The 27,933-nt window shown below is 36.9% G+C and overlaps 1 protein-coding gene across 1 annotated transcript; it reads left to right on the forward strand.

Moving 5' to 3' along the window:
- On the forward strand, nt 1–27,830 carry entpd1 (ectonucleoside triphosphate diphosphohydrolase 1). Its single transcript, XM_079846021.1, has 10 exons — nt 1–2,320; nt 18,963–19,090; nt 19,189–19,306; nt 20,308–20,458; nt 22,961–23,120; nt 23,324–23,542; nt 23,993–24,244; nt 24,335–24,442; nt 24,540–24,677; nt 26,802–27,830. The coding sequence occupies exons 1-10, from the start codon at nt 2,305–2,307 to the stop codon at nt 27,009–27,011; spliced, it is 1,500 nt and encodes a 499-aa protein (XP_079702147.1). The 5' UTR covers nt 1–2,304; the 3' UTR covers nt 27,012–27,830.
- The last annotated feature ends 103 nt before the right edge of the window (nt 27,831–27,933 follow it).

Consider the following 27,933-nt stretch of genomic DNA (forward strand, 5'->3'; position numbering starts at 1 on the left):
ACAAAATAACATTTAATAACATTTTGTTATTTTTTCTGTTGCGTTCAGTGCTTTCTTCCGGAAACAACGGACCATATGAGATTCCAAGTCACAGTTCATCAATTAGCACAGCGTTCGTAGCTCGACTTGTCGAGATGGCTCCAAGATGGCTCCTGTCTGTATACGGGTAATGTACTGTCTTTATAAAGTATCTTCTTATTAAACTATTTGTACACTTAAAAAGTTCTCAATGCTTCGGTTTGCATGTAGGGACCCTCATTATGCTACCGTGTTAGTGTGAGGCTATTTTGAGCCTTGTTAGTGGTATTAACTAGCGATTTAATTTTACTTATTCTATGCCCCATATACTAGCGTTATAAGCTGTTTTTAGAGATAAAACTCTTTACATTCGATTTTCATGAAAACGCATCCCAGAGAACGATCTACTCGGTAACCATGTGTTAATTACCCCTAGGTTCATTTTTCACCGGAGTTGTCCTTTAAGGTTGATCCGTAGTCACATGGATGATTTTAACGATGTCTTTACTACCTTTCTGGACCTTGAAAGTGTTAATTAAATCGCTGTCTATGGAGGGGTCAGAGAACTCTTGAATTTCTTCAAATTTATATTAATTTGTGTTCCGAAGATGAATAAAGGTCTTACGGGTTTGGAATGACATAAGGGTGAGTAATTAATGACAGAATTTTCATCTTTGGGTGAACTAAACCTTTAAGACTTTTATCTTTACTCATCTGGCATAGATAAGCACTCTGAATATCTGCCCATTTAAAGGAACAGTTTACCCAAAAGGAACTTTCTGTCATCATTTACTCACCTTCATGTATTATAAACCCTTTATTCCGAAAGAAGATGTAAGAAAGCAGAATGACAACCACAGTCATCATTTGCTTTGCAAAAAAAGCAGTGAATGTTGAATAAGACACAACATAAAATAACATGGAAATTACAAAATGTCCACTTTGGGTGAACTATCCCTTTAATTAGCAACAGCTCACCTCAGGGAAGCTGTACACTGCTCTTTTGAGAATGCAGAGAGAAAGCATAGCATCTGTGTTTCTAAGAATTCAAAAGAAAAACTTTTGTATCTCTTCAGTAAATTGCAACATAAATGTTCTCATGCCTGCATACCTTCTTAGAATGTGTGAGTCAAACAGTTCAACTGGTTGAGGAAGTGAAAATGCTGTGTAAATGTCTCTCTTGTATAGAGTTTTTTTCAACTTCACATTTTCTTCAAAACAGCAGGCTCAAATGTTAATCAGTCCAAATATCAGCACAGAATTTTTCAGGCATATAAAATATATCATTTATATTTTTATCGTATAACATTGTATTTATAATATATTTGTTATATTACATATATTATAATTGTATTATTAAACACAATACATTCAATGTGCACATTTTGTACAAAAAATACATAATTGTTCCCTAGTTTTCTTGATTTTCTTCTGGGATTCTTTCAAGAGGCACACTTTGCACGAGTATATAAAAACATCACTCCAAATCCACGTGACTTTCTTTCTTCTGTGGAACACAAAAGAATATTTAGCAGAATGTCAGCTGCTCTTTTTCATACAATGAAAGTTTCATTTGAGTGAACTATCCATGCATATACTGTAATACTAAACAAGATAAGCCTGAATGAGTCTCTTATTTCTCACGTTCTAGATTAAAGATATCATTATTAATATCCACAAACACTTCTTCCTGTCTCCAGGGCATCACCTGCATGAAAGACCCAGTTAAAAACAGAGACAACACAAAAGGAGAGAACAAAACATGACTTTTGTTCTGTGTTGATGTTTTTTTTTATGATTACCCAAGGGTTGTGACAGAGCTAGTTGTAACCCAGAGAAACAAAAATGTCTTTGTTTCTGGTCAGAGCTCTGACAAAAGTGGTACGAACACCGTTAGTGAGGGGAGAGTGTGAATATTGATACTGTAAGGTAAGCTCTCTCTGTCTGTCTCTCTCTCTCTTTCTCTCACACAGACACACTCTTTGTCAGCGTCTTTGTCTCTCTCTCTCTCTCTCTCTCTCTCTCTCTCTCTCTCTCTCTTCACACACACAGTTGAGAAGGGAGAGGTAACAAGCAGATTGTTAACATGGTTGGTGGCGGAGGGAGGGAGAAAGCTTGGCGTCTGGCCCGCCCACTCATGCCCCCTAGCCTTATAAAGAACCTCAAGAATGGAAAAGACCCTCTAAGAGAGCCGAGCCAAACATCCGAAACAGCACTCTCAGAGCTGGGACGAGTCAGAAAGAGGGCGAGAGAGAAAGAGAGAGAGGATTATAGGTCGCTGCATTCATGGATGAACAAGGAGGTGAGTCTATGACAACCACGCATATGAACGCACACTGCACCATATTGGGTTCATGCAGGGCAGGATGTAATTTGGTAAGTGGTGCACTAAGGAAGGAACAAGAAAAAGTAGCACAGAACTTCAGGACAATGTTTGGATCACATGATTTGGAGCAGGAAATATATTCAAAATGATCTGATTTTGTGTGCTAAATCAAGCTTTCTATAAAGATATTCACAAGTAGTTGGTCATGCATGAGTTGGTCATTTATTCATCTTTATGTGTTAACTTTGGGAATGATGTTTTTTAGCTTCCCGCATGCTTTTTTAGTGGTTTTCTAATTAAAGATCTGTTGTTCGCTGAACTAACTAATTAGCTAAGCAGTAATTCAAATGACATGATTAGCATTTTGCTGCTTAAATCAGTGACATGATCTCAATGGGAATTCCACACGGGCATCGTACACCCCAGAACTTTCTCAGTTAAGCTTAAAAGGCTTTAAAATATTCTTTGAAGCATGCTGTTTTTATTAACTGTTTGACTGCCTGTCAAACAGTTCAAAAGTTCATGCATCAGTTATATTTACAACCTCTAATAAGCCCTATTGTATATCAGGAACTGGAAAAGTGGCTGGATAATCCACGATTGTTCCGTGATCTTGCACTACATTTGGCTTAGACATGCAAACAGATTATAAGAAGCAATGTTAATAAAGATAAAAAACACAGGAAACCTCTGCCCGCGTGGTCGTCTGATGCAATCAGGTTTCAGCATCTGGTGTCCATCTAACATCTTTAGCAGTAAAGCGTGTGAGAGTTTGTGCAGGACTGAGAGCGTCGAGGCAGCATCAGGAAGAGAGAGAGAGAGAGAGAAAGACTGTTACATAACACCAGAGGATTTCTTCCTGAAAGTGGAAAGGCCATCTGGTAACTGAGCAATCACAGAAACAAAACATCCCCCATTGTAACCATGACTAAAACGTATTTAGTTAGTTAGTCGGAGCTACAATAGCCTATGTCTGGTGGAGTTTTCAATTCTTGCAGGAAGCAAGGAATTACAGGAATGCTTTCGATAGGAGAAGTTCTGTTTCTATCTCATGCTAAAATGAGCAAACTTGTACTCACTGTGCCATCTTCTACTTGGTGCCTTGAGCAAACCAAACTTCCCGTAGCTGACACAACAAAGTCAGTGTAGATGTTCCTCATTATTCCAGTCATGTGCAATTGAGGAAGTCCCAGCCCTCCCACACACGGGGCCTCTTTTGGAAGCATAACTGAAGTAATTCCCTTTTATTTATAGGGCTACTTCAAAAACCCAATCCATCTTTGGGCAAAACAGGGTTTTAAAAATTGGAAATTGTTTTTAAAAAGTTGAAATAACAAAAAAATTGACACTTTTTGAATACTTACATATTTCAATTTGAGGTGAAATAGGACGTACATATAGGAAAATATTGCATATAAAATGGATTCTTCATGACCTCAGAGTGCGGTATATTGCGTGTCATTGTAAATGGCCTGTGTGGGTCTTTATAGTCGCACGTAACCGAGATCTCGCTTGACACATTTCAGATGTGTGAATGATGCGTGGGTTGAGTCTGACAACAATCTTTACCACTGTCCTGAAGTTGTGGTCTTCTCATGCACTATCCGTGAGAACAACTGTCATATACAAACTGTGCAACTGGTCACATGATTCAAAAATTTAAATGCATATTGAACAAAAGATTAAGAAGTTGTGCTTAGATGTTTTATACTGTCCATTTGACAATAGTACCTTTATGAACATGAAAGTAGAAGATGTGAATTATTGAGAAAATGTAATTTTTCTAAAACAGTAATATGTAATCTTTACTGAAAATTCAAGTGATCGACAACCACAAACCACTCACTAAAGGTTGATTAACATCAGTTAGGTTCGGTTTAAGAATATGGCACATAATACAACTTGTCTGCTGCAATTCAATCTGATGTGTAAAAATTGATAAAGTAAATGTGGCATTACAATATATATGTAACACAAATGAATGACTCAAAGAGCAATCACAACGGACTTTTATGAATCCTTTTTGCTTAATTAAAAATTTAGCTCAAAGCCAATTTGACTGCTAGGAGAAAAAAGAAAGGGAAAAAAAAAACACTTCATGTGTCCTTGAGCGTCTCTCTACAATCCAGCGCTTTCTCATTTCGCTTTAAATGAATCAATCAAATTCACTGGTGGTGTTAACATGCTCAAACAGATTGCAAGTGTTACCTTACACAGCTGCAATGAAGACATGGGTGGGTGGGTGTTGAAAAAATGCAAATGACTGAGCAATGGACTACTTTCCTGGACTACTTTCTAATATACAGGAAATGTGTGTATATCAATGCTCGGGCTTGACTGGTCAGGTCTGAACGGAGAAAGATGCCACAGTGAATGAAATATGTTTCTTGTTGTTGAAGATTAATGATAATTGTGATGACACGTAGTATTCTCTTTCACAATAAGGCTTCCATGGGCCTGCTGGCTGAGATGTTTGTGTGTCACTCAAAATGTAACTAATTTGATTGTAAGCAGAGATAAAGCCTTTGTGTTCCACACTCTAAGAAAAAAAAAAGAAAACTGTCCCAATAATGTGTTAATATAAAGGATTTTTCACAGGCATTTTCACTGTATTTATTATGCATTGCATTGCAAACGTCCGTAAACTTAACGGATAATGTCCTAGCAGAAAATTACCAGAACTTTCCCCCCGTTTTATTTCTTACAGTGCAGTGCCATCCTGGGGTTGAGGGGATAATGACATTGCATATGGTCGTAAAAAAATATTCCCAAATTATTTCAAATATTTTATATGCTAAATATACACTATATTGCCAAAAGTATTGGGACACTTCTCCAAATCGTAGAATTCAGGTGTTCTAATCACTTCCATGGCCAAAGGTGTATAAAATCAAGCACCTATAGGCATGCAGACTGCTTCTACAATTTTGGGAACAACAGCAACTCAGCCACAAAATGGTAGGCCACGTAAAATCGCAGAGCGGGGTCAGCGCATGCTGAGGCACACAGTGCGCAGAAGTCACCATCTTTCTGCAGAGTCAATAGCTACAGACCTCCAAACTTTGTGTGGCCTTCAGATTAGCTCAATTACAGTGCGTATAGAGAGCTTCATGGAATGGGTTTCCATGGCCGAGCAGCTGCATCCATGCCTAACATCACCAAGTACAATGCAAAGCGTGGGATGCAGTGGTGTAAAGCCACTGTGTTCTCACACGTGTTCTCTGTCTGGCAATCCGATGGATGAGTCTGGTTTTGGCGGTTGCCGGGAGAACGGTACTTGCCTGACTGCAAACAACGTTTGGTGGAGGGGGGATTATGGTGTGGGGTTGTTTTTCAGGGGTTGGGCTTGGCCCCTTAGTTCCAGTGAAAGGATCTCTTAATGCGTCAGCATACCAAGACATTTTGGACAATTTCATGCTCCCTACTTTTTGGCAACAATTTGGGTATGGCCAACATGACTGGGCACCAGTGCACAACGCAATGTCCGCAATAAAGACATGGATGAGTGAGTTTGGTGTGCTTGACTGGCCTGCACAGAGTCCTGACCTCAACCTGATAGAACACCTTTGGGATGAATCAGAGCGGAGACTGCGAGCCAGGCCTTCTCGTGCAGCATCAGTGCCTGACCTCAAAATTCCCATAAACACACTCCTAAACCGACAAAAAAGACAACATCTGCAACATCTATTTCATGTCGACTTTAAAGTTTTTTTTAGTTATTTTCAGTTTAAAAATCTATTTAATTTAAACCTTCAAATGCTGGAATATATTACATAATGTACTTCAAAGGTTAACAAAATCCATTTCCAATCTTAAAAAGCATTTTGAACTTAAAAATACACTTAAAAATACATTTATATAAATATATTTAGAAATAATAATATAAATAAAATATAATAATAAGATATTAGATAAAAAATATGTTAACGAAAATGGCCAAAAGTAGAAAATATATGAAAGTAAAGCTCAATATTATTTTTTAACTTTTATATTAGGAATACATTTTTTGACTTTTTTGTTCTTTTTTTTTTTTTTTTTTCAAAATTATATCTGTATGTGATCTTCTAGTCATTAGTCATTTCACAACTTACATGGAAGACAGACATGCTCATTTCCTCTAACCCCAAAACAGCCACAGCTCACAGCAGTTGAAATAAACATCCTTTTCTGGTTAAACAAACCCCTTGGGGAAGACTGTCCTGAAATATTTCTGAGGTGCCGAGATGTATACATCACACTTTACAAGGTCACTTCATTTGATACACTGAGGAAATAAGACACTGTGTAGTTGTGCATAACTTAGTAAAGTTTCCTAAAAACAACACAAAGTTGACGTCATAAATATGCCTTTACTGTTATGATGAAAACGTCCTTATCTTGGTTTATTATGGAGATAAAAGGTCAGATCATAATGCTAAAGAAGAACAATAAGATTGGCATGTCTCTCTTCTCAAGAAGGTTAGTGGAAGACATCTGCTGGGAATCTGTCCTCCTCAGACATGTGTTTGTGCTGACAAGCCCATGTTAACCACAAGATCACACTGGCACGCGCTTCAAACATGGGTGTGACAAAAGCAATTCTCTCTTATGGAAATTCTGACTGTAAGTTCTCTAAACCGCTAAACCAGACACTTTCAGTTGGCTCATTTCTTGTATCAGTCTGTGAAACTGAATGAACCTCATAATGCATGTCAGTGATCTAAAGAGGCTTCTTGGCTCTCACATAAAAACAGTCTGATTGCTTTCAAATGGACTTTACTCTATTACATAGCATAGCAAAGTGGTAAGAAAGGCACAATTTATTTCATTACCTCTCTAAGAAAAGCATCACACACGGATGAATGGGAAATGTACACTCAATGGAAAATCATTACTGTAATCTTGAATGACTGCTAGCTAAGAGGCAGTAGTGACGTCAAAAATACTTTATAAGATATTATAAGGTCTCATCAGTTTAAGTTCTGGATCATGACATTTATTCACACCCAACACTTTTGGCAGAAGGCGCTGAATTCACGCCTGTCAGCATGATAGTTTGTTTCCAGAAAGTGTTTACCATCCGGTCTGCTTCATAAGGCTTGGATGCAACTGCTCGGCCATGGAAACCCATTCCATGAAGCTCTCTACACACTGTTCTTGAGCTAATCTGAAGGCCACATGAAGTTTGGAGGTTTGTAGTTACTGACCGCACTCTGTGATTTTACGTGCTTGGCCTACCACTATATGGCTGAGTTGCGGTTGTTCCCAATTGCTTCCACTAACATTATAATACCACTACAGTTGACCGTGGAATATTTAGTAGTAAGGAAATTTCACGAATGGACTTGGTTGCACAGGTGGCAAACTATAACGCTATAGCACACTTGAATTCACTGAGCTCCTGAGAGCAACCCATTCTTTCATGTTTGAGGAAGCGTCTGCATGCCTACGTGCTTGATTTTATACACCTTTGGCCATGGAAGTGATTGGAACACCTGAATTCAACGATTTGGAGAGGTGTCCCAATACTTTTGGCAATATAGTGTATTTTTAATAATTAATTACTTCAAGGCCGCTAAGTTCTATCAATGTGTTTATATGAATGAAATCCGAATGTACTACATTCGCCATGGTGTTATTATCATGTGATTTTTTTTTTTAAAGCTGTTACATGTCTTGAAAAAGGCAGTTGCTAACAAGCGGCTAAATGGGACCACAGTTGGGGAGATTAAACATCATCACGACGAACAGGCAAACTCAGTCCGCTAAACTATTCTATCTCAAACTTTTGGGGAAAATGTTTTTAGATTAAAAGTTGTCGGAATCTTAGTGGTGGTGATAGTGCGGTGTAGTTGTTTTATATCCTACCTTTAGCTTTTTACTCTTGCCAGACTGAATACATTATAAGTGACCCAATTAAGTAGTCTCAAAGTTAATTTTATTTGATTCAGGCATTCAATTTCATATATTCATTCATCCACTTCAATTTTATATATTTTAATGTTACACAACTGAATTATAATACTGCACTAGCTAGTTGTCAAACTTTTAGCTAACAGCACATATTAGCATCTTAAAAGCTAAGCTTTAAAAGCTCCTTCAGCAAAGCCATTATGACAGTTGTTTTAGTTCTAATAAAAATTGTTCTAATAATTCCAACATAATTGAATATTAAACACTATTAAACACAATAAAGTCTCCCCCTTTCTCATCTTGCTCGAAAATACATAAAATAACACTTTTACATATAAAATAACCACATTTACCCTCTCTTGATTTAGCCATATGCAAAGCATGCTGGGAACTAACAAGCCCCACCCAGTTTCAGTTAATGCAACACAAATCATTCATGTAATCTCAACACAAACACATTAAGTACATTTAAAATTGACTTATATTTAAGTGGATTCAACACAATCAAATTAAGTTAGGACAAAATTTATAGCAAGTGTGTTGCTCAAAGGGTTAGTTCACCCAAAAATGAAAATTCTGTCATTAATTACTTACCCTCATGTCGTTCGACACCCGTAAGACCTCCGTTCATCTTCAGAACACAAATGAAGATATTTTAGTTGAAATCCAATGGCTCAGAAAGGCCTCCATTGGCACAATGCACTGTACACTCTCAAGACCCATAAAAGGTACTAAAGACGTCGTTACAAAGTCCATCTCACTACAGTGGTTCTACAATAACTTTAAGAAAGCAACGAGAATAGTTTTTGTGCACAAAAAACCCCTAAATAACGACATATAGTGATGACCGATTTCAATACACGGCATCATGAAGCTTCGAAGCGTTATGAATCAGTGAGTCGATTCAGCGGTTTGAATCGCCAAAGTCACATGATTTCAGCAGTTTGGCGGTTTGACACATGATCCGAATCATGATTCGACTCGCTGATTCATAACGCTTCGAAGCTTTATGATGCATTGTTTTGAAATCGGTCATCATATAAGTCATTATTTAGGTTTTTTTTGCGCACAAAAACTATTCTCGTCACTTTATAAAGTTTTTGTAGAACCACTGTAGTGAGATGGACTTTGTAACGACGTCTTTAGTACCTTTTAAGGGTCTTGAGAGTGTAAAGTGCATTGTGCCAATAGAGGCCTTTCTGAGCCATCGGATTTCAACTAAAATATCTTAATTTGTGTTCTGAAGATGAACGGAGGTCTTACGGGTGTCGAACGACATGAGGGTAAGTAATTAATGACAGAATTTTCATTTTTGGGTGAACTAACCCTTTAAGCTCATTTTAATCAAGCAATTTGAGCAAGCAGTACAAATTATTTTTTTCAGTGATGAAGTAGGTCATCCGGGTACTTTTGGTCTACTCTTTTATGAATACAAATTTCTCGCTATAAAATAACATTAAAAGTGGAAAACGTTGGTCAAAAACATACATTTACACACATACAACTTTCAAATGCCATCTTTATTTTATTAATTTTTTTGCTTAACTGTCACTGAATGAAGCGCAAAGGATTGTGGGATATTAAAGGCAGCAAAGGATACATCTATGCTGTCTTAAAAATGAAGGTACCTCACGAGACAGGAAGTGAAACTAACATTGGATTCAGACATGCCTTCCTATCTTGGAGGCAACGTTTTAAGCTTTCAGACGCAGCCCCTGAATGGGTCACTGAATCATTGGCTCATTCGATTCGTTAAAAACCGTGGATTCATTCAGTAATGAAACACTGTTCTGTGTTGCTCAGAGATGCACAACAAAACGTAAAAAGCATGAATAATTTGAAATAGTTATTTTTCCATAATCGCACCAATTCAATGTGTTAAAGCAACAGCCCTAGTACATGTTGTGGTGACTTAAAAAAAATCTAATATTTATTAAATATCCGATAGCTTTTTCCATATAATCCAGGTACTTTTTTTGTAATCTAAACCACATTTGAATGAATGAACAGAATTTCATTATTTCATTGTTTGAAAGAAAAGCTACTGTCCATTTGATACATGACAACACAAAACAACCCAAACCCCATTACAACTTGACACCTTTGATATCACACTTTCTCACGAATGTCTTGCAAAAACCACTGTCAGAGTTCCCTATGTAGGCTGGGAAGTGACACACCATTATTTACCATGTCTCAAGAGTGTCACATTAACTTGGATTACCTCATACAAGCTTACTCAGGTACCTATGGCATGTTAGTGCAGGTGAACCTAACAGAGAAGATATTAAACCTGATGTAACATGTTTAGTCATGGATTTGGACTACAGTGACTCTTCAGTCTAATGAGACACAATGAAAACTGTCCGTGCTGTATGCTATCAAAGGATTTAGTATATGACGACATTGTCTCAATTATGGCTGATCTAGGGAGGAATTTAGAGAAACACCCGAGGTAGAAAGAAATTCTGTTTACTTGAGCGCATGAGTGTGCACTGACGTCTCTCTTGTGTTTCAGTCAATAAAAGATTCACAGCTGAGACATGTAGGTTTCTATGCAAACATCTATTGAAACAACCATCATTTCCCAAAGAACCCCCCTTGCTCAAGAGGAAATGCAACTCGTAGTTTCATAATGAAGTTCAGTTAAGTAAAGCAAGCAACATGCCACTGGTGCCAAAGATTGTCTCTATGGGTATATCGGTAACAACTTAGCATTTGGCATAAACTAAGAGACATTTACAGTAAAAGCTCATAGGTGATGCATTTTATCTGTTTGAAAGAATGCAATGAACATAGTGTAGAAGAGTAGCCTATTTGTCCACAAAAGAGCATTGATTGAGTTGCTTTGTTTTAATGTTATTTTGTTAACATAACAGCGGACCAGTGGTCCTTCTGTTTTTCTTCGCAATCTGCTAATGTTCTGTATTCCCAAGAGGCCTGAAAAGAAAATAGAGGATTCACTTGATCAAAAGTGAAAGGGATTTTAAAGGCACAATATGTAAGATTTTCGGATTAAAATATCCCAAAACCACTAGAACAAATGTTATATATTTTGTTGACTTGTGTACTTACATTATCCCAAATGTTTCCAAGAATGTTTCAAATCCAGAGAAATAAGTCATTTTAACCAGGACACGGACCATGTCCATGCGTCACCTATCAAAGACATCATACCCGCATTACCCTCGATTTCTGGTTTCATATTGTAGAAACCATGGAAACACCAACGATGCTTTAATATATTATGTGTTTTATTAGACAGGTGATAAACTGTTTGGATACATTCATCGCCGAAAACGAATCATTGTTATACAGTATAGCTCAACACAATTTTATTGTTTACATTTCTTGATTTACAGAGAGTATCATGTTTTAACATGCCTAATATTGATCTAGATTACAGCAGTGTGCAACAAGTGTCTAATAGTAGCCGTTGAGCGAACGCACAGAGTAGCATTATAACATAACTTTGAACATACTCAAGTGTATCTAATATGATAAAACTGTGCTGCGTTAGCCCACAAACACACTTCTGTGGCATAATAAAAGCTCCACTGCTCTTGAGCCGTGTGTCACGCTCGTCTCTCAATCGCTCCAGTGGCCTCATTCCGCTCCAACGGCTTTCAGCCCCACCCTGCTTCATACTACAGTACACTCTAAAACAAAAGTTCTAAATGGCACCAAAAATGGTTCTTGGCTCGTAATCATAGGGGAACCTTTTTTAGTGCTATATAGCACCAATTTTGGTGCTTCAGTGGTTCTTCAGCAGTTCTTCAGAGGTGCTATATAGCACTTTAGTCAAAGAACCGGTGAAGAACCCCTGAAGAACCGCTGAAGAACCACTGAAGCACCAAAATTGGTGTTATATAGCACTAAAAAAGGTTCCCCTATGATTACGAGTCAAGAACCATTTTTGGTGCCATATAGAACCTTTTTTTTTAGAGTGTAACGTTAATAAATCTTTAATACATTAGCTCATCCATGAATATATGATTTCTGCCCGAGTCCCATCAGATTCTTTTCCACCGGCTGTAAAGGTGAAGACAACAACTCCCATGATTCCGCAAAATCAAGGCATCATCAAGCTGCGCCTTTGTTTTGAATAAGCAACCTCTAATGGCGAAAAATGACATATTGTGCCTTTAAACGTATTGCCAAAGTTTTATTTGATTACTGCATAAAATAATACGAATACTGCAAAATTATGTATGAAAAACAGAGCAATAAAACAGGGATGTTCAGTCCTAATGGGAAATGTGTATCCCAGATGGCTCATTTACCATAGCTTTCCTCTGACTTTAACCACCACGCGGATGTAAATTTAAGTTCTCAGTGAACCAGTTGTTGTAGTCCTTATGTAGCAAATTTGCTCACAGCCAATGCTCTTCAGTGTGTAAGAGCTCCAAACTAGACAGCTGCAAATTGCATTATCTGTATGTATAGCTGTTTTCCTCAGGCAGTATCTGGGTCTGTGCAATATGACTTATAACATGTTTAGTTCTGTGCAAAATCTGCTTCTAGTCTTGGATAAACAGACAGTGAGGGCTGAATTTTTGCATCCTCGGTATCCTGTTTTATATTGATGTGACTTTGGACACTTAGTAGTGTCTCTTGGTGTTTAAGAACTTAACATATAGGCTACTATCATTCAAAATACATTCTTCATTGCATTACATTTTTGTAAGTGACTTCTTCATAAAATAATTATTAAGCATCACAACTGTTTTTAACATTGATAATAATATTTTACTGAGCACCCAATCAGCAGATTAGAATGATTTCTGATGCAGCTTTGCTATCACTGGAATAAATTATATTTTAAAATATATTACTGTTTAAACTTTATTACTGTTTTGCTGTATTTTGTTCTAATATAAATGCAGCCTTGGTGGGCATAAGAGACTACACTGAAAAAGCATTTTAAAAATCTTCCCAACCCTGGAATCTAACAATGAGTGTTTTCATTGTGTCCAGGCAACACTGTAGATTATCCACAAACAGACGTTCAATTGAGGGAAGGAAACCAAGAAAAAGGAACCTGAAATAACACTTAGATAGACTGAGACTGTTCACTTTCCATCATGAGACATCAGAGAACAACAAAGCAATTTGTCCTGCATAACAGCACCTTCCACGTGTGTCAAAGCAATAATATTCTGTCTTCATTTAATCACCATCATGCTGTTCCAAGCCTGTATGACCTTTTGTCTTCTACGGAACACACAAGGTGAACTCTGTTCTAAAATCTGATCACTTCATGCACTGCATTCACGGCATGAAGCAGATGCTATTTTCCAGAACAAATAGCACTGCTGTTCTTGCTATAGGGAATAGTCGACAAAATCAACTTGCCCTCATTGCATTAATTTCTGTGGAACACAAAAGGTGAATTTTTTAGAAATATCCTGGGAATCTCTTTTCCATCTAAAGGGAATAGGGCTATCAAGCTATAAAAATGACATAAAACTGTCATAAAGTGGTCCAAATTATCTCATCTGCTGTATTCAAGGTCCTCCGAGAAACTGGAATTTAAGTTGAATTTACATTTTTTGGTTGAGCTATTGCTTTAAGTGAACAACAGCTGAGCTATTTGTTCTGCAAAATAACGTGCTATACTTGTCTTAAAGGTACAATATGTAATTGGATTAAAATACCCAAAAACCATTAGAACAGTGTTATATATTTTGTTGACTTATGTACTTACATTATACCAAATGTTTCCAGGAATGTTTAAAGGGGTGATGAATTGAGAAATCAACTTTCCTTTGAGCCTTTGATATATCAAAGTTCATCGTGATATAAGAATATCCTGTAAATTTCGGAGCTGAAAACGAGAGATCTCAGAATATGTTGACCACTGACGTCATAGAATGCAGAAGCACCGCCTCAAGCCCGCCCACCGACTCGTGGAGCTAAACGGGTCGCGCTAATGAGCAATAAACATGCCGGTTCCGATTGTAAACAAGATACAGGTCGAGACTGGATTTGCAGACATATTGAGATTAAAACACAATGCTGTGCCTTCTGTATTGGATCCGACGGGAATGGTGCAACACACTATGTGAGTAAAACATGTTTTTTATACGTGTTAGTATTGCATTGTTACAGATCATTTGATATCTATTGATTACATACCTTAGCACGCAGTCAGGCTGGATAATCCTTTATTTGAGGTGTTATTGGTTCATTCGTGATCAGACTCGGACTTGTGTGTGTGTGTGTGTGTGTGTACGGGTCGCGGTTATTCACTGATCGGGCCGACCAAGTAATACAAAAATAACATTCCTTTCTTGCAGGCACGAGCGCGAGTGTGTGTGTGTGTGTATGGTTTACGGTTATATTCACATCGGGCCGGCCAAGTAATACAAAAATAACATTCCAATCAATTGCGGGTGGATGAGAGATGAATCATTGTGTTTGTCCTGTGAGCGTTTCCCCAGACGATTCCCACATGTAGGCTACTGAGGGGAGCTGAAGCTCATTAAATATGCAAATCTTATCCAATCCTTGAGGAGGGCGTTTACTTCCAAGTCTACAGTGTGGCACGCCTATCAAAACCGAGCGTTTTTCAGAGAGCCTCAAAACCAAGGCAGAAAATAGCCTATTGCTTACTCATTAAGATGTTTTTGAATGTAAAAACCACGCAAACGTCAAAAGTTGAACTCCGACAACAGTATAAAAAAATAAAAAAGCCAGTTCATGACACCTTTAAATCGAGATAAATAAGCAATTTTAACCAAGACATGGACCGTGTCCGTGCGTCCCCTGTCAATGACATCATACAATAACCCGTGTTCCAGTTTTATTGTGTAGAAACCATGGAAACACCAAAGACGCTTTAATATGTGTTTTATTAGACAACTGAGCAACTGTTTGGATACATTCATCGACGAATCAACTAATCGTTGTTATATAGCTCAACACAGTTAGTCTTATTGACTTATTAACTTTCAACACTCTCAAATGTGATAAAACAGTGCTGCGTTACCTCACACATATGCATGACCGGAAAAGTGAAGCGCTCGTCTGCGGTATAAGCTCAGCGAAATCAAGGCGTCATCAAGCTGCGCCTTTGTTTTGAATAAGCAACCTCTAGCGGCGAAAAATTACATACTGTGGCTTTAAATGCAGTAAATTAAGGAAAGTGGTTTGATTTAAAAGTTAGTTATTTATGTATCTCATTTCTTATATTGCTTGCATGAACTGGAAACATCTTCCATCCATTGTGTCCTATTTTGAAGACCTAATTAATTTTTTAATAAAACTTTTTAATAAAAATGCTGAGAAATAAAATCTAGTTTAAATAGTTTGTGCATGCAACGGTTAAGACTATGTGGTTCACAGTCTTCAGACCTTTAGAGTTTCCCAAACACTTGGATGCCACTGACTTGCATGCCAAAGACAGAAGCTTCAGTTCCAGAGATCTGTATGCAGCTCACACACAGATTCTCACAACGGGTGCACGGGCACGCACTGCACAAAGGGAATTCCGCTCACTGCCGCCCTTGACGTCACTGAAAGCCTGGCTCCACATGCACAATGGGTGTTTCCCCAAAAACACGCATACGCTTGCAAAGCAAAGTTGCAGCTACGCACACAGGTGTGATAGGTCGTTTGTCAAACACTGAAATCCTGATACTGATATAGCTACCGAATACCGAAAAGTGGGCAGGAATCGATTAACACTCAGTTGACTGGGACTTACCACACAAACCTCGACAGTCGTTGACTCACCGTTCTCACCGGTTACAAACGCGTGTCCTGATGGGTAGGTGAAACGCGCAGCAAGGCGCGCTGATTGAAATGCTAATCTTGGCATATTTGTAACTACTTTCCGCTTCACTGCATGAAATCATGCGAACCTTTCAGCAAACCTTAGCCTATGAGATGTGGCTTTATTGGGCTTGCAAGGATTAGAAATAGCTTATAGGGGAGATCTGTTCTTTTTTAATATGTGCCTTACAAGGAATATTTCCATATGTGCCTGCTTCAAATTAGTGTGGAAACTAATAGTTTTGTAGATTTCTCGTTAAAATTGGAGTAAAGTGCACAAAACGTTACCAGAGTTTGAACACTAACTGAAAACACATAAATGTTGTCCACAAATGTAGTAATCAGATGTACTTCAAATTGTACCCCATAACCACCCTTATTTAATTTTAAATATTTAATTGAAAATAGAAAACGCTGGAACAAATCAGCCTATAAAAACAAATTAAACATACTGATTTAGATTAGATCTGTCATTTAACTTAAATTGGCATGATCATCACAAATTCTATTGAGACATGAAAGGAAAATTACTTTAAATGTTTTTTTTTTTTCCTCTCATGTTAATCATTTATAATTTTACATACTGACAGTTTATGTGTGGACCTCAGGAGGCAGGTGGTCATGAACTTGGTGTTACATCCATCACTGCAACATTCCCTGTTCTCCACTACTGTATACAGGCTAAATTCATTAATGTACAAAGTTGAGCAGCTGATGAATAAATAAAACAAGTCAAGTCAAGCAACTTTATTTATATAGCGCTTTTTACAATGAAGATTTTTTCAAAGCAGCTTCACAGTGATAAACAGGAAAATAATGCAACAGAATTTTATTCGGCCGTACAGCTGCTCCGGAGAAAACGGTGATGTCTAGCTCATTTCAATTATCATACAGTGACAATGTGGACAGATCAGTAATTTAGTTTTTATAGTTAATTTAGTTTACTAATTAGATTTATTTGGATATTTAGTTATAGTGTCCCCAACTGAGCAAGCGAAAGATTGGAGGCAACACGCCGGAGACGGGTTTATTGAGGATCACATATCGATTAAACAATTATTAAATTGCAATATTCGAAAGATCGGAGTCATCACGCCGGAGACGGGTTTATTGAGGATGACATATCGATTAAACAATTATTAAAGAGAAATATTTGAAAGATCGGAGTCATCACGCCGGAGATGGGTTTATTGAGGATGCCGTGCCGATTAGGCAATTTCAGGGGAGTCTAATTGACACTTCAGAGTCATGCGTTGGTCATGTCTGGGCACAGGTCCACCATCTGATCTGGATACGGCCCGGATACGGCTGACTGCAGAAAACCTCGGGATAAACAGAGAGACTAACATTAGCCATTCTTCTGATGATGTAACGGGTACATCAGGTTATGGCAAGTGTTCCCGGTTAATGCAGCCTAACAATCATTTAATTGAAAAAGTGTTTTATGTGTATGCCATAGTAAAGAGATGTGTTTTAGTCTAGATTTAAACTGACAGAGTGTGTCTGCTTCCCGAACAATGCTAGGAAGACCGTTCCAGAGTTTAGGTGCTAAATAGGAAAAGGATCGACCGCCTGCAGTTGATTTCGATATTCTCGGTATTATCAACTGGCCAGAATTTTGAGACCGCAGTAGACGTGATGGAGTATAATGTGTTAAGAGCTTGCTCAAGTACTGGGGAGGTAAACCATTTAGTCCTTTGTAAGTAATAAGCAAGATTTTAAAATGTATGCGATGTTTAATAGGCAGCCAGAGCAGTGTTGACAGAACCGGGCTAATATGGTCTCCAGGTTCTAAGAACTCGAGCTGCTGCGTTTTGGACCAGCTGGGGTTTGTTTATTAAGCAAGCAGGGCAACCACCCAGTAGAGCATTACAATAATCTAGCCTTGAGGTCATGAACGCATGAACTAACTGTTCAGCATTTTGAATTGAGAGCATGTGCCGTAATCTATATATATTTTTAAGATGGTAGAATGCAGTTTTAACGATGCTAGACAATCAAAAAAAAAAAAAAAAAAAAAAAAAAAAAATATATATATATATATATATATATAAATAATAATATTACTATACTAATATTAATAAAAATAAACGTGTTAAAAAGCAGAAGAACCATTTTTCTCAAGAGTAAAATAATTTAATAATTCTCTCTGAACGCAAAATTCACATTCTTTACTGGAATCACTTTTCCCAAGGCTATGCTTATAACATTTAGACAAAATATAAACTATCCATCCATAACATCGTTCCATTCTCCATGCAGCTTGTCCTCCATATGGTCATGGGAATGCTGAAGCCCATCCCAGCATTTTGGGCTAAAGGCAAGGAAACACCCTAGACAGATGTCCTGTCCATCACAGAAAATATGAACAGGATATTTTCTTTAATTCAGAGTTATTCATTGGAGCAGGGAAAATTCTCCTGATTAATATATAATATATAGATATAAAAAATATCTACATCAAACTTAAACACAAATGAAGGGCCTCTTGGGCTTTACTGTATACACAGTGTGGAGACAGCTGGAATGCCCAGCAGAATACACAGTGCCATCATGCATTCAAGCACTGTTTGTTTTTCCCTTAAACTGACACTAGGTAAAAAAAAAAAAAAAAGAGGACAAAACACAAACAGTACTTTACATTTATTATTAGACTGCATTATAGATCTAGAATTAAAAAAAAAAAAAACATTAACACAAGATTTACAGATCGAGGATAGTTTGCTCTAAATGTAGAATTGATTGATATTGACACTAGTCTGTACAGCTGTTGTTAATAATTTTAAAGGCTACTATATACAGTTATGTAACACTGATATGAAATACTTTTTAATTAACACCATTTATGTATTTATTCAGCTCACACTGTAAAAAAAGACTCCCAGTAAGCACAGAGGCTGTTAAATATTATGTAAATTGTCAACCTGCTCTCTTAATTTTCTCATTTTAGAAGTAAAAGTCAGGAACCCATGGCACAAGCCACTATGCATCGTTCTGACTGCTTTTATCATCGGGGGGATCATCACCATGGTGGCTGTTTCTGTCGTCCAGAACAAGCCTTTACCCCAGAAGTACAAGGTATGACTGACACCTTGAGTGAGCCATTTACTGTGTGTTAAAAATCAAACAGATTAGATTTGTATAGACTTCACTGATGCAGTTGTTTCTGTTCATAGTATGGAATAGTTCTGGATGCAGGCTCCTCGCACACCTCTGTGTTTATCTATGAATGGCCTGCCGAGAAGGAGAACAACACAGGCATGGTACAGCAGAAACACACCTGCAATGTAAAAGGTACATGCATGATCCTTAATTTACTGTTCAGAGGTCCAGATCTAATGTAATCTGGATTGTATCAACTAAATATGTAGTTTTCTTCAATGGAACAAAAAAAGAGATATTTAACAGATTGTCTAAGCAGCTCTTTGTCCATAAAGTGACTGATTTGCATTAAATAATGACTTGAATGTCAGCCTGTTCCCCACACAAAGCTATCATATGTCTTTCCGAAGTCTTGAAATGTAATCTTCATCTTTCCCTCACATGTAACAAATCCTTCTGACATGGGTCAAAATGACCTGAAGCCCTAAAATTATACTTTGTTTTTGTTTTCCAGAAAGCTTATATCATTAAATTTTTATAGCATTTTTTAATGACATTTTTTGGGAGATTTTTATCCTTTTTTAATTTGATTTACCTTTAAATTACTAGATTTGATCAATAAATAATTTAAGCACATTCTTCAAATTCTCTCAACTTAAATTCAAAATAACTCTCCAATAACCTGCTCAAATCAGCTCAAAATATATCACATTGGGTAAATTTGGGGTGTCTCTGTCGACCTCTTTTGGGAAAGAAAAAAAATATATATACACACACGCACGCATATGCATAGTATAAAATCCTTTTTGGTAAAGTTGTAGCATTTTTTTGTTTTAATTGAGGTTTTTCTGTGTATAATGAAGCATTCCATTCATTCCTCGATTTGACCGGTGAGGGAAGGATGTTACTTTTTTCATTTCAACCACATAAACTCCTCGAATCCAGACGTTTTTTTGTGTGTGTTCAAGTGCAACAAAAGCCCCCTTTTTTTTGTCTTGTTTTTTTTTTGTCCTTCCTTATATGGATTGGCAGCTCCTAGTCCCCACCCACTTTCATTGTAGCACAGTTTAGACAGTCTGCTAAACTTCTCCTTCGCTATTCCATGAAAGACGAAGTCAGGAGTTTAATTTGCTATCCCTTTAGTAGTTATATCAACACAACATAATTTCCAATAACACTTTTGCATACTGTAGGCAAAGGCATCTCCAGTTACTATGCTAATCCAGATGGGGCTGGCAAATCTCTGCACGAGTGCATGTTGGACGCCAAGCAAAGAATACCTGCTCAGAGATACAGCGAAACCCCTGTGTACCTGGGAGCCACAGCAGGCATGAGACTGCTCAAGTAATCACTTCTCAATATTCTCTATTCTCAAGAATCAAAAAGGGAGTATAGGGAAGTATAGAGAATAATTTGGAATATAACTCTTAGTACTCAAACTAAAGACTTGATTAATTGTTTTTATTCTATAATCATCCTACAGGTCAAATGTTTGAAAAAATTAAGATTTTTATCTTATGTTCACCAAGGTTGTATTTATTTGATAATACCACCATAAAAAGCAGTACTATTGTGATTTTTGTTTTTCTGTGATGGCAAAGCTGAATTTTTAGCAGACATCACTGTGTTTGGTCACATGATCTTTCAGAAATCATCCTAATATGCTCAGTTGGTGTCCAATTATTATCGGTACTCAACTATTTATAATGTTTTGTTTTTTTGTGATTTTTTTCATACATTCGGGATTATTTGATGAATACAGAGTTCAAAAGAACAGCATTTATTTGAAAATAAATGACATTTTAAAACATGACAATTGAAAACAGTTATTTCATTGTGTAGTAATATTTCACAATATTACTGTTTTTATTGTAATTTACTGTGGAACTACTGTACTTTTTGATCAAATAAATGCAGCCTTGATGATAAGAGAATTTTCATAACCTTAAAAAAAAAATCTTATTTTTCATTATTCCAAACTTTTGACCAGTAATGCAACTAATTTATTTGAACAATTTTATTAAAGGGGTCATGACATGATAAATCAAATTTGCCTTGATCTTTTGACATATAAGTGTTCATTCAACTATTTTAAAACATCCTGCAATATTCAGAGCTTAAAACGTCCTCCTCATTATAAACAAAGTATTTATGTAATCAAGCTCCAAAAACAGCTCGTTTGGATAGTGGTGGATGTCACATAGGCTAATGCATTTTCATATGACTGCTTCACAGCATAGGCCCTGCCCACTACCATTCAGTCGCTTAATGCTACAACGGATGTGAGCGTATTGTCAAAAGCAAATAGAATCCGATGCTGTCTACACTGGAGACAATATACAGATGCCTGTTCACTTTACTCCACGCGCTTAAGTCTGCCGACGAGGAAAAATTGGAAGACTAAATAGAAGCATAAAGGAACGTTCACTTTGACGCATCCTGTTAAAACAGCTTGTTTGCGTCTCTGTAGAGACTGTAGAAGGATACCAGCATCAGGAACAAGTGCATGGTTTATTTTTAATGCCATCCTGGATCACGTCGGAGGATTATACACTATATTGCCAAAAGGTTTGGGACGTATGCCTTTCCATGCACATGAACTTTAATGACATCCCATTCTTAATCCGTAGGGTTTAATATGGAGTTGGCCCACCGTTTGTAGCTATATAAGCTGCAACTCTTCTGGGAACGCTTTCCACAAGGTTAAGGAGTGTGTTTATGGGAATTTTTGACCATTCTTTTAGCGCATTTGTGAGGTCAGGCACTGATGTTGGACGAATTCAATGATTTGGACGGGTGTCCGAATACTTTTGGCAATATAGAGTATATTTGTTCAGAGAATTTGACCGCAGGTTGTCTTGTAAACGAGGCACGAGTGTAATGGAGAGTTTTCAAAGAAACGTTTGAACAGTCAGTTGTATTGGATCTTACAGAAGCTACATCGCAAATCGTAAGTAAACGATTGGTTGACGGTTTTATATGGACAACTTACTCGCGTGCAATAGAGAGTGGCCGTGGATACTGTTTCCTATGCAATGACGTTAGCCAATCATAATAGTGGCCATTTACTGACAAGTCTTAAAGGGATAGATCACCCAAAAATGAAAATGATGTCATCATTTACTCACCCTTAAGCTGTTCCAAACTTGTATGAGTTTCTTTCTTCTGTTGAACACAAAAAAAGAACCTTGGTAAACAAACAGTTGACAGTAACCATTGACTTCCATAGTAGGAAAAAAGAATACTATGGAAGTCAATGGCTATCGTCAACTTTCTGGTTACCAACGTTCTTCAAAATATATATTTTTTGTGTTCAACAGAAGAAAGAAACTCGTACAGGTTTGGAACAACTTGACGGTAAGTGACAGAATTTTCATTTCATCTCTTTAATGGAGCTGCCCCTTAAAACAGATCATTTCAGAAAGAGGGTTAAGCTTGGTACATAAGAACAAGAACAAATTCTTTGTTCTTGCAGAGTGCCACCTCGAGAAAACGAACAAAGTTCGTTCTGACCAGTTCATTCCATACTTTACGAGAAAAGTAGGTGCTGAACTTCTCCGTTTCCCAAAAAATTCGGACCAATCACACAAACGTTCTCGGACACCCACAATAAAAAAGTTCTGCTCAGACGGTGTGTCGAGAACGAGCTGCGAGAACTCCCAAACCAGGGCTTGCAGAAAGCCTTTAGAATGAAGGTTGAAAATAATTGTTTTCCACTTATTATAAATTAACATTATAAATGAACCTCAATGAACATATTAAAATATTCATTAAAAAAAATCCATGTCATGACCCCTTTAAATTAATTGTTTACAGATGAAGTTCAATAATATCTATTTTCTCAAGGATGGAGGACGAAACAGCCTCAGAAAAGGTACTGGCCTCGGTAGAACATTCACTGAAGACGTACCCCTTCTCCTATCAAGGAGCTCGTATCATTTCAGGCCAAGAGGAGGGAGCTTTTGGATGGATCACTGTCAATTACCTGAGTGAAAAATTAAATAAGGTATGGTGGGTTTTTTGGACGTGGGTTTAGCAACATTTCACATTTGTATCACAATTTTTAACCCAAAGCTCTGCTCCACACAGAATTAAAGTGCAGAATATAGTGTGGAATAGAATTCCTTATCTAGGATAAGAATGAACAGTGAAACAAACAATTATAGTGTGAAAAGGAGAATGATGTCAGCTCCTGTGTTTATCACGCAGCCAACAGGGACTCTTGGAGCTCTGGACCTAGGTGGCGCCTCTACTCAGATAACCTTCGTACCTCAACAGCAAATTGAATCAGAGGACAATTCTATTGACTTTAGGCTGTACGGAAATGATTATCACCTGTACACCCACAGCTTTCTCTGTTACGGGAAAGACCAAGCTCTCAAGCTTTCTATGGGCAAGAAATTAGAGTCAACACCAGCTGCTGACAAGGTATGCTTGTAATTGCAATTTGCACATGGTTTATAGCTGTGCGGGCACTTCGCAGTCCTTTCCTAGTCCAATCTAAATAAAGGCATTTTATGTAAAAAGAATTTTATGTACATTTAAAAAAAAGTAGGGACTTTGGTAGGGTCCCCCTATTGCATATTGTATAAAATTGAGTGTTGCATTAAACCACTATGGTGTACAGTACCATTTTAATGCATTAACTGTACATAATTTATGATGTCTACTTTGCAAAGCCATTAAAATATTTTTTTATTGGTGTAGATACATTTACACATACATTTAATTTTACGGAAAACATTGGTGCAATTTAGCTTTGGTTGAAGTTAACTATTGTTTTTTTAATGCATATGTTAATAGATATATAGACACTTGATACTAATACTATTGTATCTTATATTCTTGTATCTAATATATATTTTTTTCTTCCTCAAGACAGACCCTATTGAGTTAAGGGATCCTTGCTTCAACCCTGGATATAACTACACCAAGACAGTTCAAAGTGTCTTCGATACCCCTTGTATGAATGAAGTGAAAATGCCAAATGGAAATTTCTCCCATGTGGGGGTGGGAGATTGGTCTCAGTGCCAACAATCAATCAGAAAGGTTTTTGATATCAGCCATTGTGAATACTCGAAATGCTCTTTCAATGGTGTTTTCCAGCCTTCTATCGATGGAACATTTGGGGTAAGAAACAATGAAGATTGTTTGAATGAATTTGAATGGCTGGTTGTAAATCAAAACTAGTGTTAATAATCATGCTATTTGACTTTCTAGGCTTTTTCTGCTTTTTTCTTCGTGATGGACTTTTTGAATCTGACCAGTGATTCATTAGCCAGTGCAAAGCAGACGCTGGCAACGCACTGCTCTACTCCATGGAAAAAGGTGAAATGGTTTATTTACTGTCTTTGAAAGACGTTTTAAAACGGTTGCATTTTGTTGGGACAGGATGTCTAAAAGTGAACCTGCTTGACTTTTTTAGCTTGTAGAAAATCATCCCAAAATAAAACAGAAGTACCTTTCAGAATACTGCTTCTCAGGAACATACATACTCACTCTTCTGGAAGACGGATACAATTTCACCTCTGACAACTGGAAAGACATCCAATTCATTAAAAAGGTAAGAATTGTGTAAATTAAAAATTATTTCTCCTCACAGAATACAGTGGCATCAGAGTATTTATACACTTAAAGGATTAGTTCACAAAAAAAATTAAAATCATCCCATATTTAAGCACCCTCAAGCCATCCTAGGTGGATATGACTTTCTTCTTTCAGCCAAACACAGAGTTATATTAAAAATATCCTGGCTCTTGCAAGCCTTATTACGGAGCCTCGCAAATGAAAAGTCAATTGTGTGCACAATTTACTAATTTGTTCCCTCGATTTGCTAAATCGTGCGGACGATTTACTACTTTATTCCCTCGACTTGCTAAAAAGTCCACACGATTTACTAATTTGTTCCCTCGATTTATAAATCGTGAGCACGATTTAGCAAATCGAGGGAACTAATAGCAAATTTCCTGGGCTCCGTATTTATAATGGGAGTGAATAGTAACTGAGATTTTGAAGCTCCCCAAAAAAAACACATCCATCCATCATAAAATTAATCCATACGGTCCAGGGAGTTAATAAATCCCTTCTGAAGCGAAGCGATGCGTTTTTGTAAGAAAAATATCCAAATTTATAACTTTATAATAAACAATCACTGGCTTCCGTAGTTGCGTCTGAAGAGTGACCTCTGACGCGACGCATGATGTATTGACGAACGCGGAAGCACAGAGGATAGAGCAAAAAAAACTAAAAACACAGGGCATGAATTAGAAGTCTAAAATTTTAATTTTTAAAGAGAAATGTCGGAGGAGCTCGAGTTTGTCGACCAGCCCTATTAGTTTGAACCACTAGGGGCCAGTTGTTCAAAACATTTAATCTGGATCAAAATGATCTGGATTTTGAAATCCCATGTTTTGCAGGATCAGGTAATCCATCTTCCTTTTGTACCGGTTTTTCAAAGCAAAATTGGATTGGATCACCCTGATCCAGATACACACCTTTTCAGATTACCAAATCTGGATTACTAGTGCTCTACGGAGCCCCTAAAGGGACATGGTGATGGACAAAATATGAGTTGGGAATTTTTTTTTTAAAATGCTTTTGCATTCTCTCAGAAAAGTTTTGCGTAGCGTTCACCCGAAAAACCTTTTGACTGGTTCATCTCTTATAATTGATAAGAAGTAAAAAGTCTTATAAGAGATAAAAAAACATTTTAAATATAATATTTTTGTTTGATATTTACAGCTGTTTGGGGATTTTATATGGCTAAATATTTTTTTACTTTGACTGTAGGCTACCGAAAGGCTTAATAGGTAGCCTAATGTCTACTTCTAATTTATTACTTAAGCAATTAGCCTAACTTATCAGGAGCAAAATAAAATATGTTTTTGTTTATTATATGATATAAATGTTGTATTTTTTGATCAGTTTTAAAGTTTTACTACATTTTCTTCTTGGAATCCACCTTGAAATCCTTGGGATCAGGATGATCCTGTTTTTTTGGATCAAAGTTATCCAAATCCCACTGACAAGTTTTGAACAACACAAACTGAAGGTTTGATCCAGATTAAAAATAGGATTGGATTCCGTGATCTAATCTGATTTCAGATCCCTTCTTTCCCTTTTGAACAACCCTTTTTCAAGATTTGATCCAATACGACAACCAAAATCCGATCAGCTTCCCTTTGAACAACTGGCCCCAGAGGTCTACTCTCACCTAAGCTACTCTACATCCTACGTCATACGTCGGAACTCAAGAATAGACGGACGAATATCACTGGAAGCTAGTGATTACAGTTTATAAAGTTATAATTATGGATATTTTTCTTACAAAAATGCATTGCTCTGCTTCAGAAGGCCTTTATTAACCCCCTGGAGCCGTATTAATTACTTTTATGATGGATGGATGGATGTTTTTTTGGGCTTCAAAATCTGTTACCATTCACTCCCATTATAAAGCTTGGAGTAGCCAGGGTATTTTTTTTTAATATAACTCTGATTGTGTTTGGCTGTAAGAAGAAATTCATATACAACTAGGATTGCTTGAGGGTGAGTAAATTATGGGATAATTTTCACTTTTGGGTGTACTAACCAACCCTTTAAGACACTCAAAACGTTTACTTTTGATACTGAATTACTACTTTTATTTTAAAGTAAAATAAATTGCGTGACAACCGCTTTCTCTGTGCAGATAGGAGACAGTGATGCAGGCTGGACATTAGGTTACATGCTTAACCTGACCAACATGATCCCTGCTGAAGCTCCAGACACTCCCCTGATGCCTTATGGGGGATACGTCACATTAATGCTCCTCTTCACAGTTTTTATAGTTGTTCTCCTTATTCTGGCCTACATGCATTTCCGTCAGTCCACTAGAAAAGGCCAGAAAGACATAATTTAGACGGATATTTTGCTGTGGTCTCTTAATACGGAATGTTTATTTCTGTAGAGAGGGAAAAAAACATGTTTTGAATTGATCTAAATATTTTTACATTTCAAAGAATTTGGACACCATACCTCATGTGAAGGATAAACAGGTTTTGGGAGAGAGAACAGTTACAGTAACACTGAAACTGAAGGCACATCAGACTATTCCCATTCCTTTGTGATTTTTGTGACCACTTAAGTTTTCTTTAAAAAAGCAAGTCATAAGTACAGGTTTTAGCTTTTAGGGAGCTGTATGAAAGAGGGTTGCTGAGCTTCCTTAAAAGGAAAAGTGCACTGACATTCAATATATCGTGTGCCTTTAGTCTGAATGAAAGTTCTCCCAATGTATGTATAAAGCACACATCTTCTTGATGCCAGTATCTTTTACTTTTTTACTTATTATAAAGAAATGTCTGTGAGGTCAAAGGTCATGAGTTGTAGACCTTCTTTTGCATTATGGTCATATGAGTATCACTGGATATCATTGTTCAAGCATTGCTTTCAGCATAGCACATTTTTAAACAAATTGCAAAAAGGAGGGACAATTTGCTACGTTCGCCATTGCATGCTTTTAATTTTTGCTCTTCTTGTGCTCGCTGTTTCTCGTTTTTTATATAAGTAGGAAAAATAATCCTTTGTGCTAAAAACATTTGTTCATGTCTGCTTCTGTAAGGCACAATCTGTATATGAATTTCGTGTATGTCTCTAAAGTGATATGTAAAATTATGTGAGATTTTGTTTTTATATATTTAAACATTACCTGTAGCAAATTTCTATTAAATTTACAAATGACTGGTTGTGTATATGTTTTATTTATGTATATATTATTTTTTAATAATGGTATTTATTTAAAATAGTATAAATATTTTGTAACACAAATTATTTACTATAACTTT

This window comes from Gobio gobio (genome assembly GCF_949357685.1).
Source record: "Gobio gobio genome assembly, chromosome: 20".
NCBI classification, from domain to species: domain Eukaryota; kingdom Metazoa; phylum Chordata; class Actinopteri; order Cypriniformes; family Gobionidae; genus Gobio; species Gobio gobio.

What these genes read in the sequence shown, in the direction of transcription:
- entpd1 (XM_079846021.1), top strand. An exon ending in TGAGTGAAAAATTAAATAAG is followed by an intron (nt 23,121 to 23,323) that starts GTATGGTGGGTT and finishes TTTATCACGCAG; the next exon opens with CCAACAGGGACTCTTGGAGC. An exon ending in CAACACCAGCTGCTGACAAG is followed by an intron (nt 23,543 to 23,992) that starts GTATGCTTGTAA and finishes TTCTTCCTCAAG; the next exon opens with ACAGACCCTATTGAGTTAAG.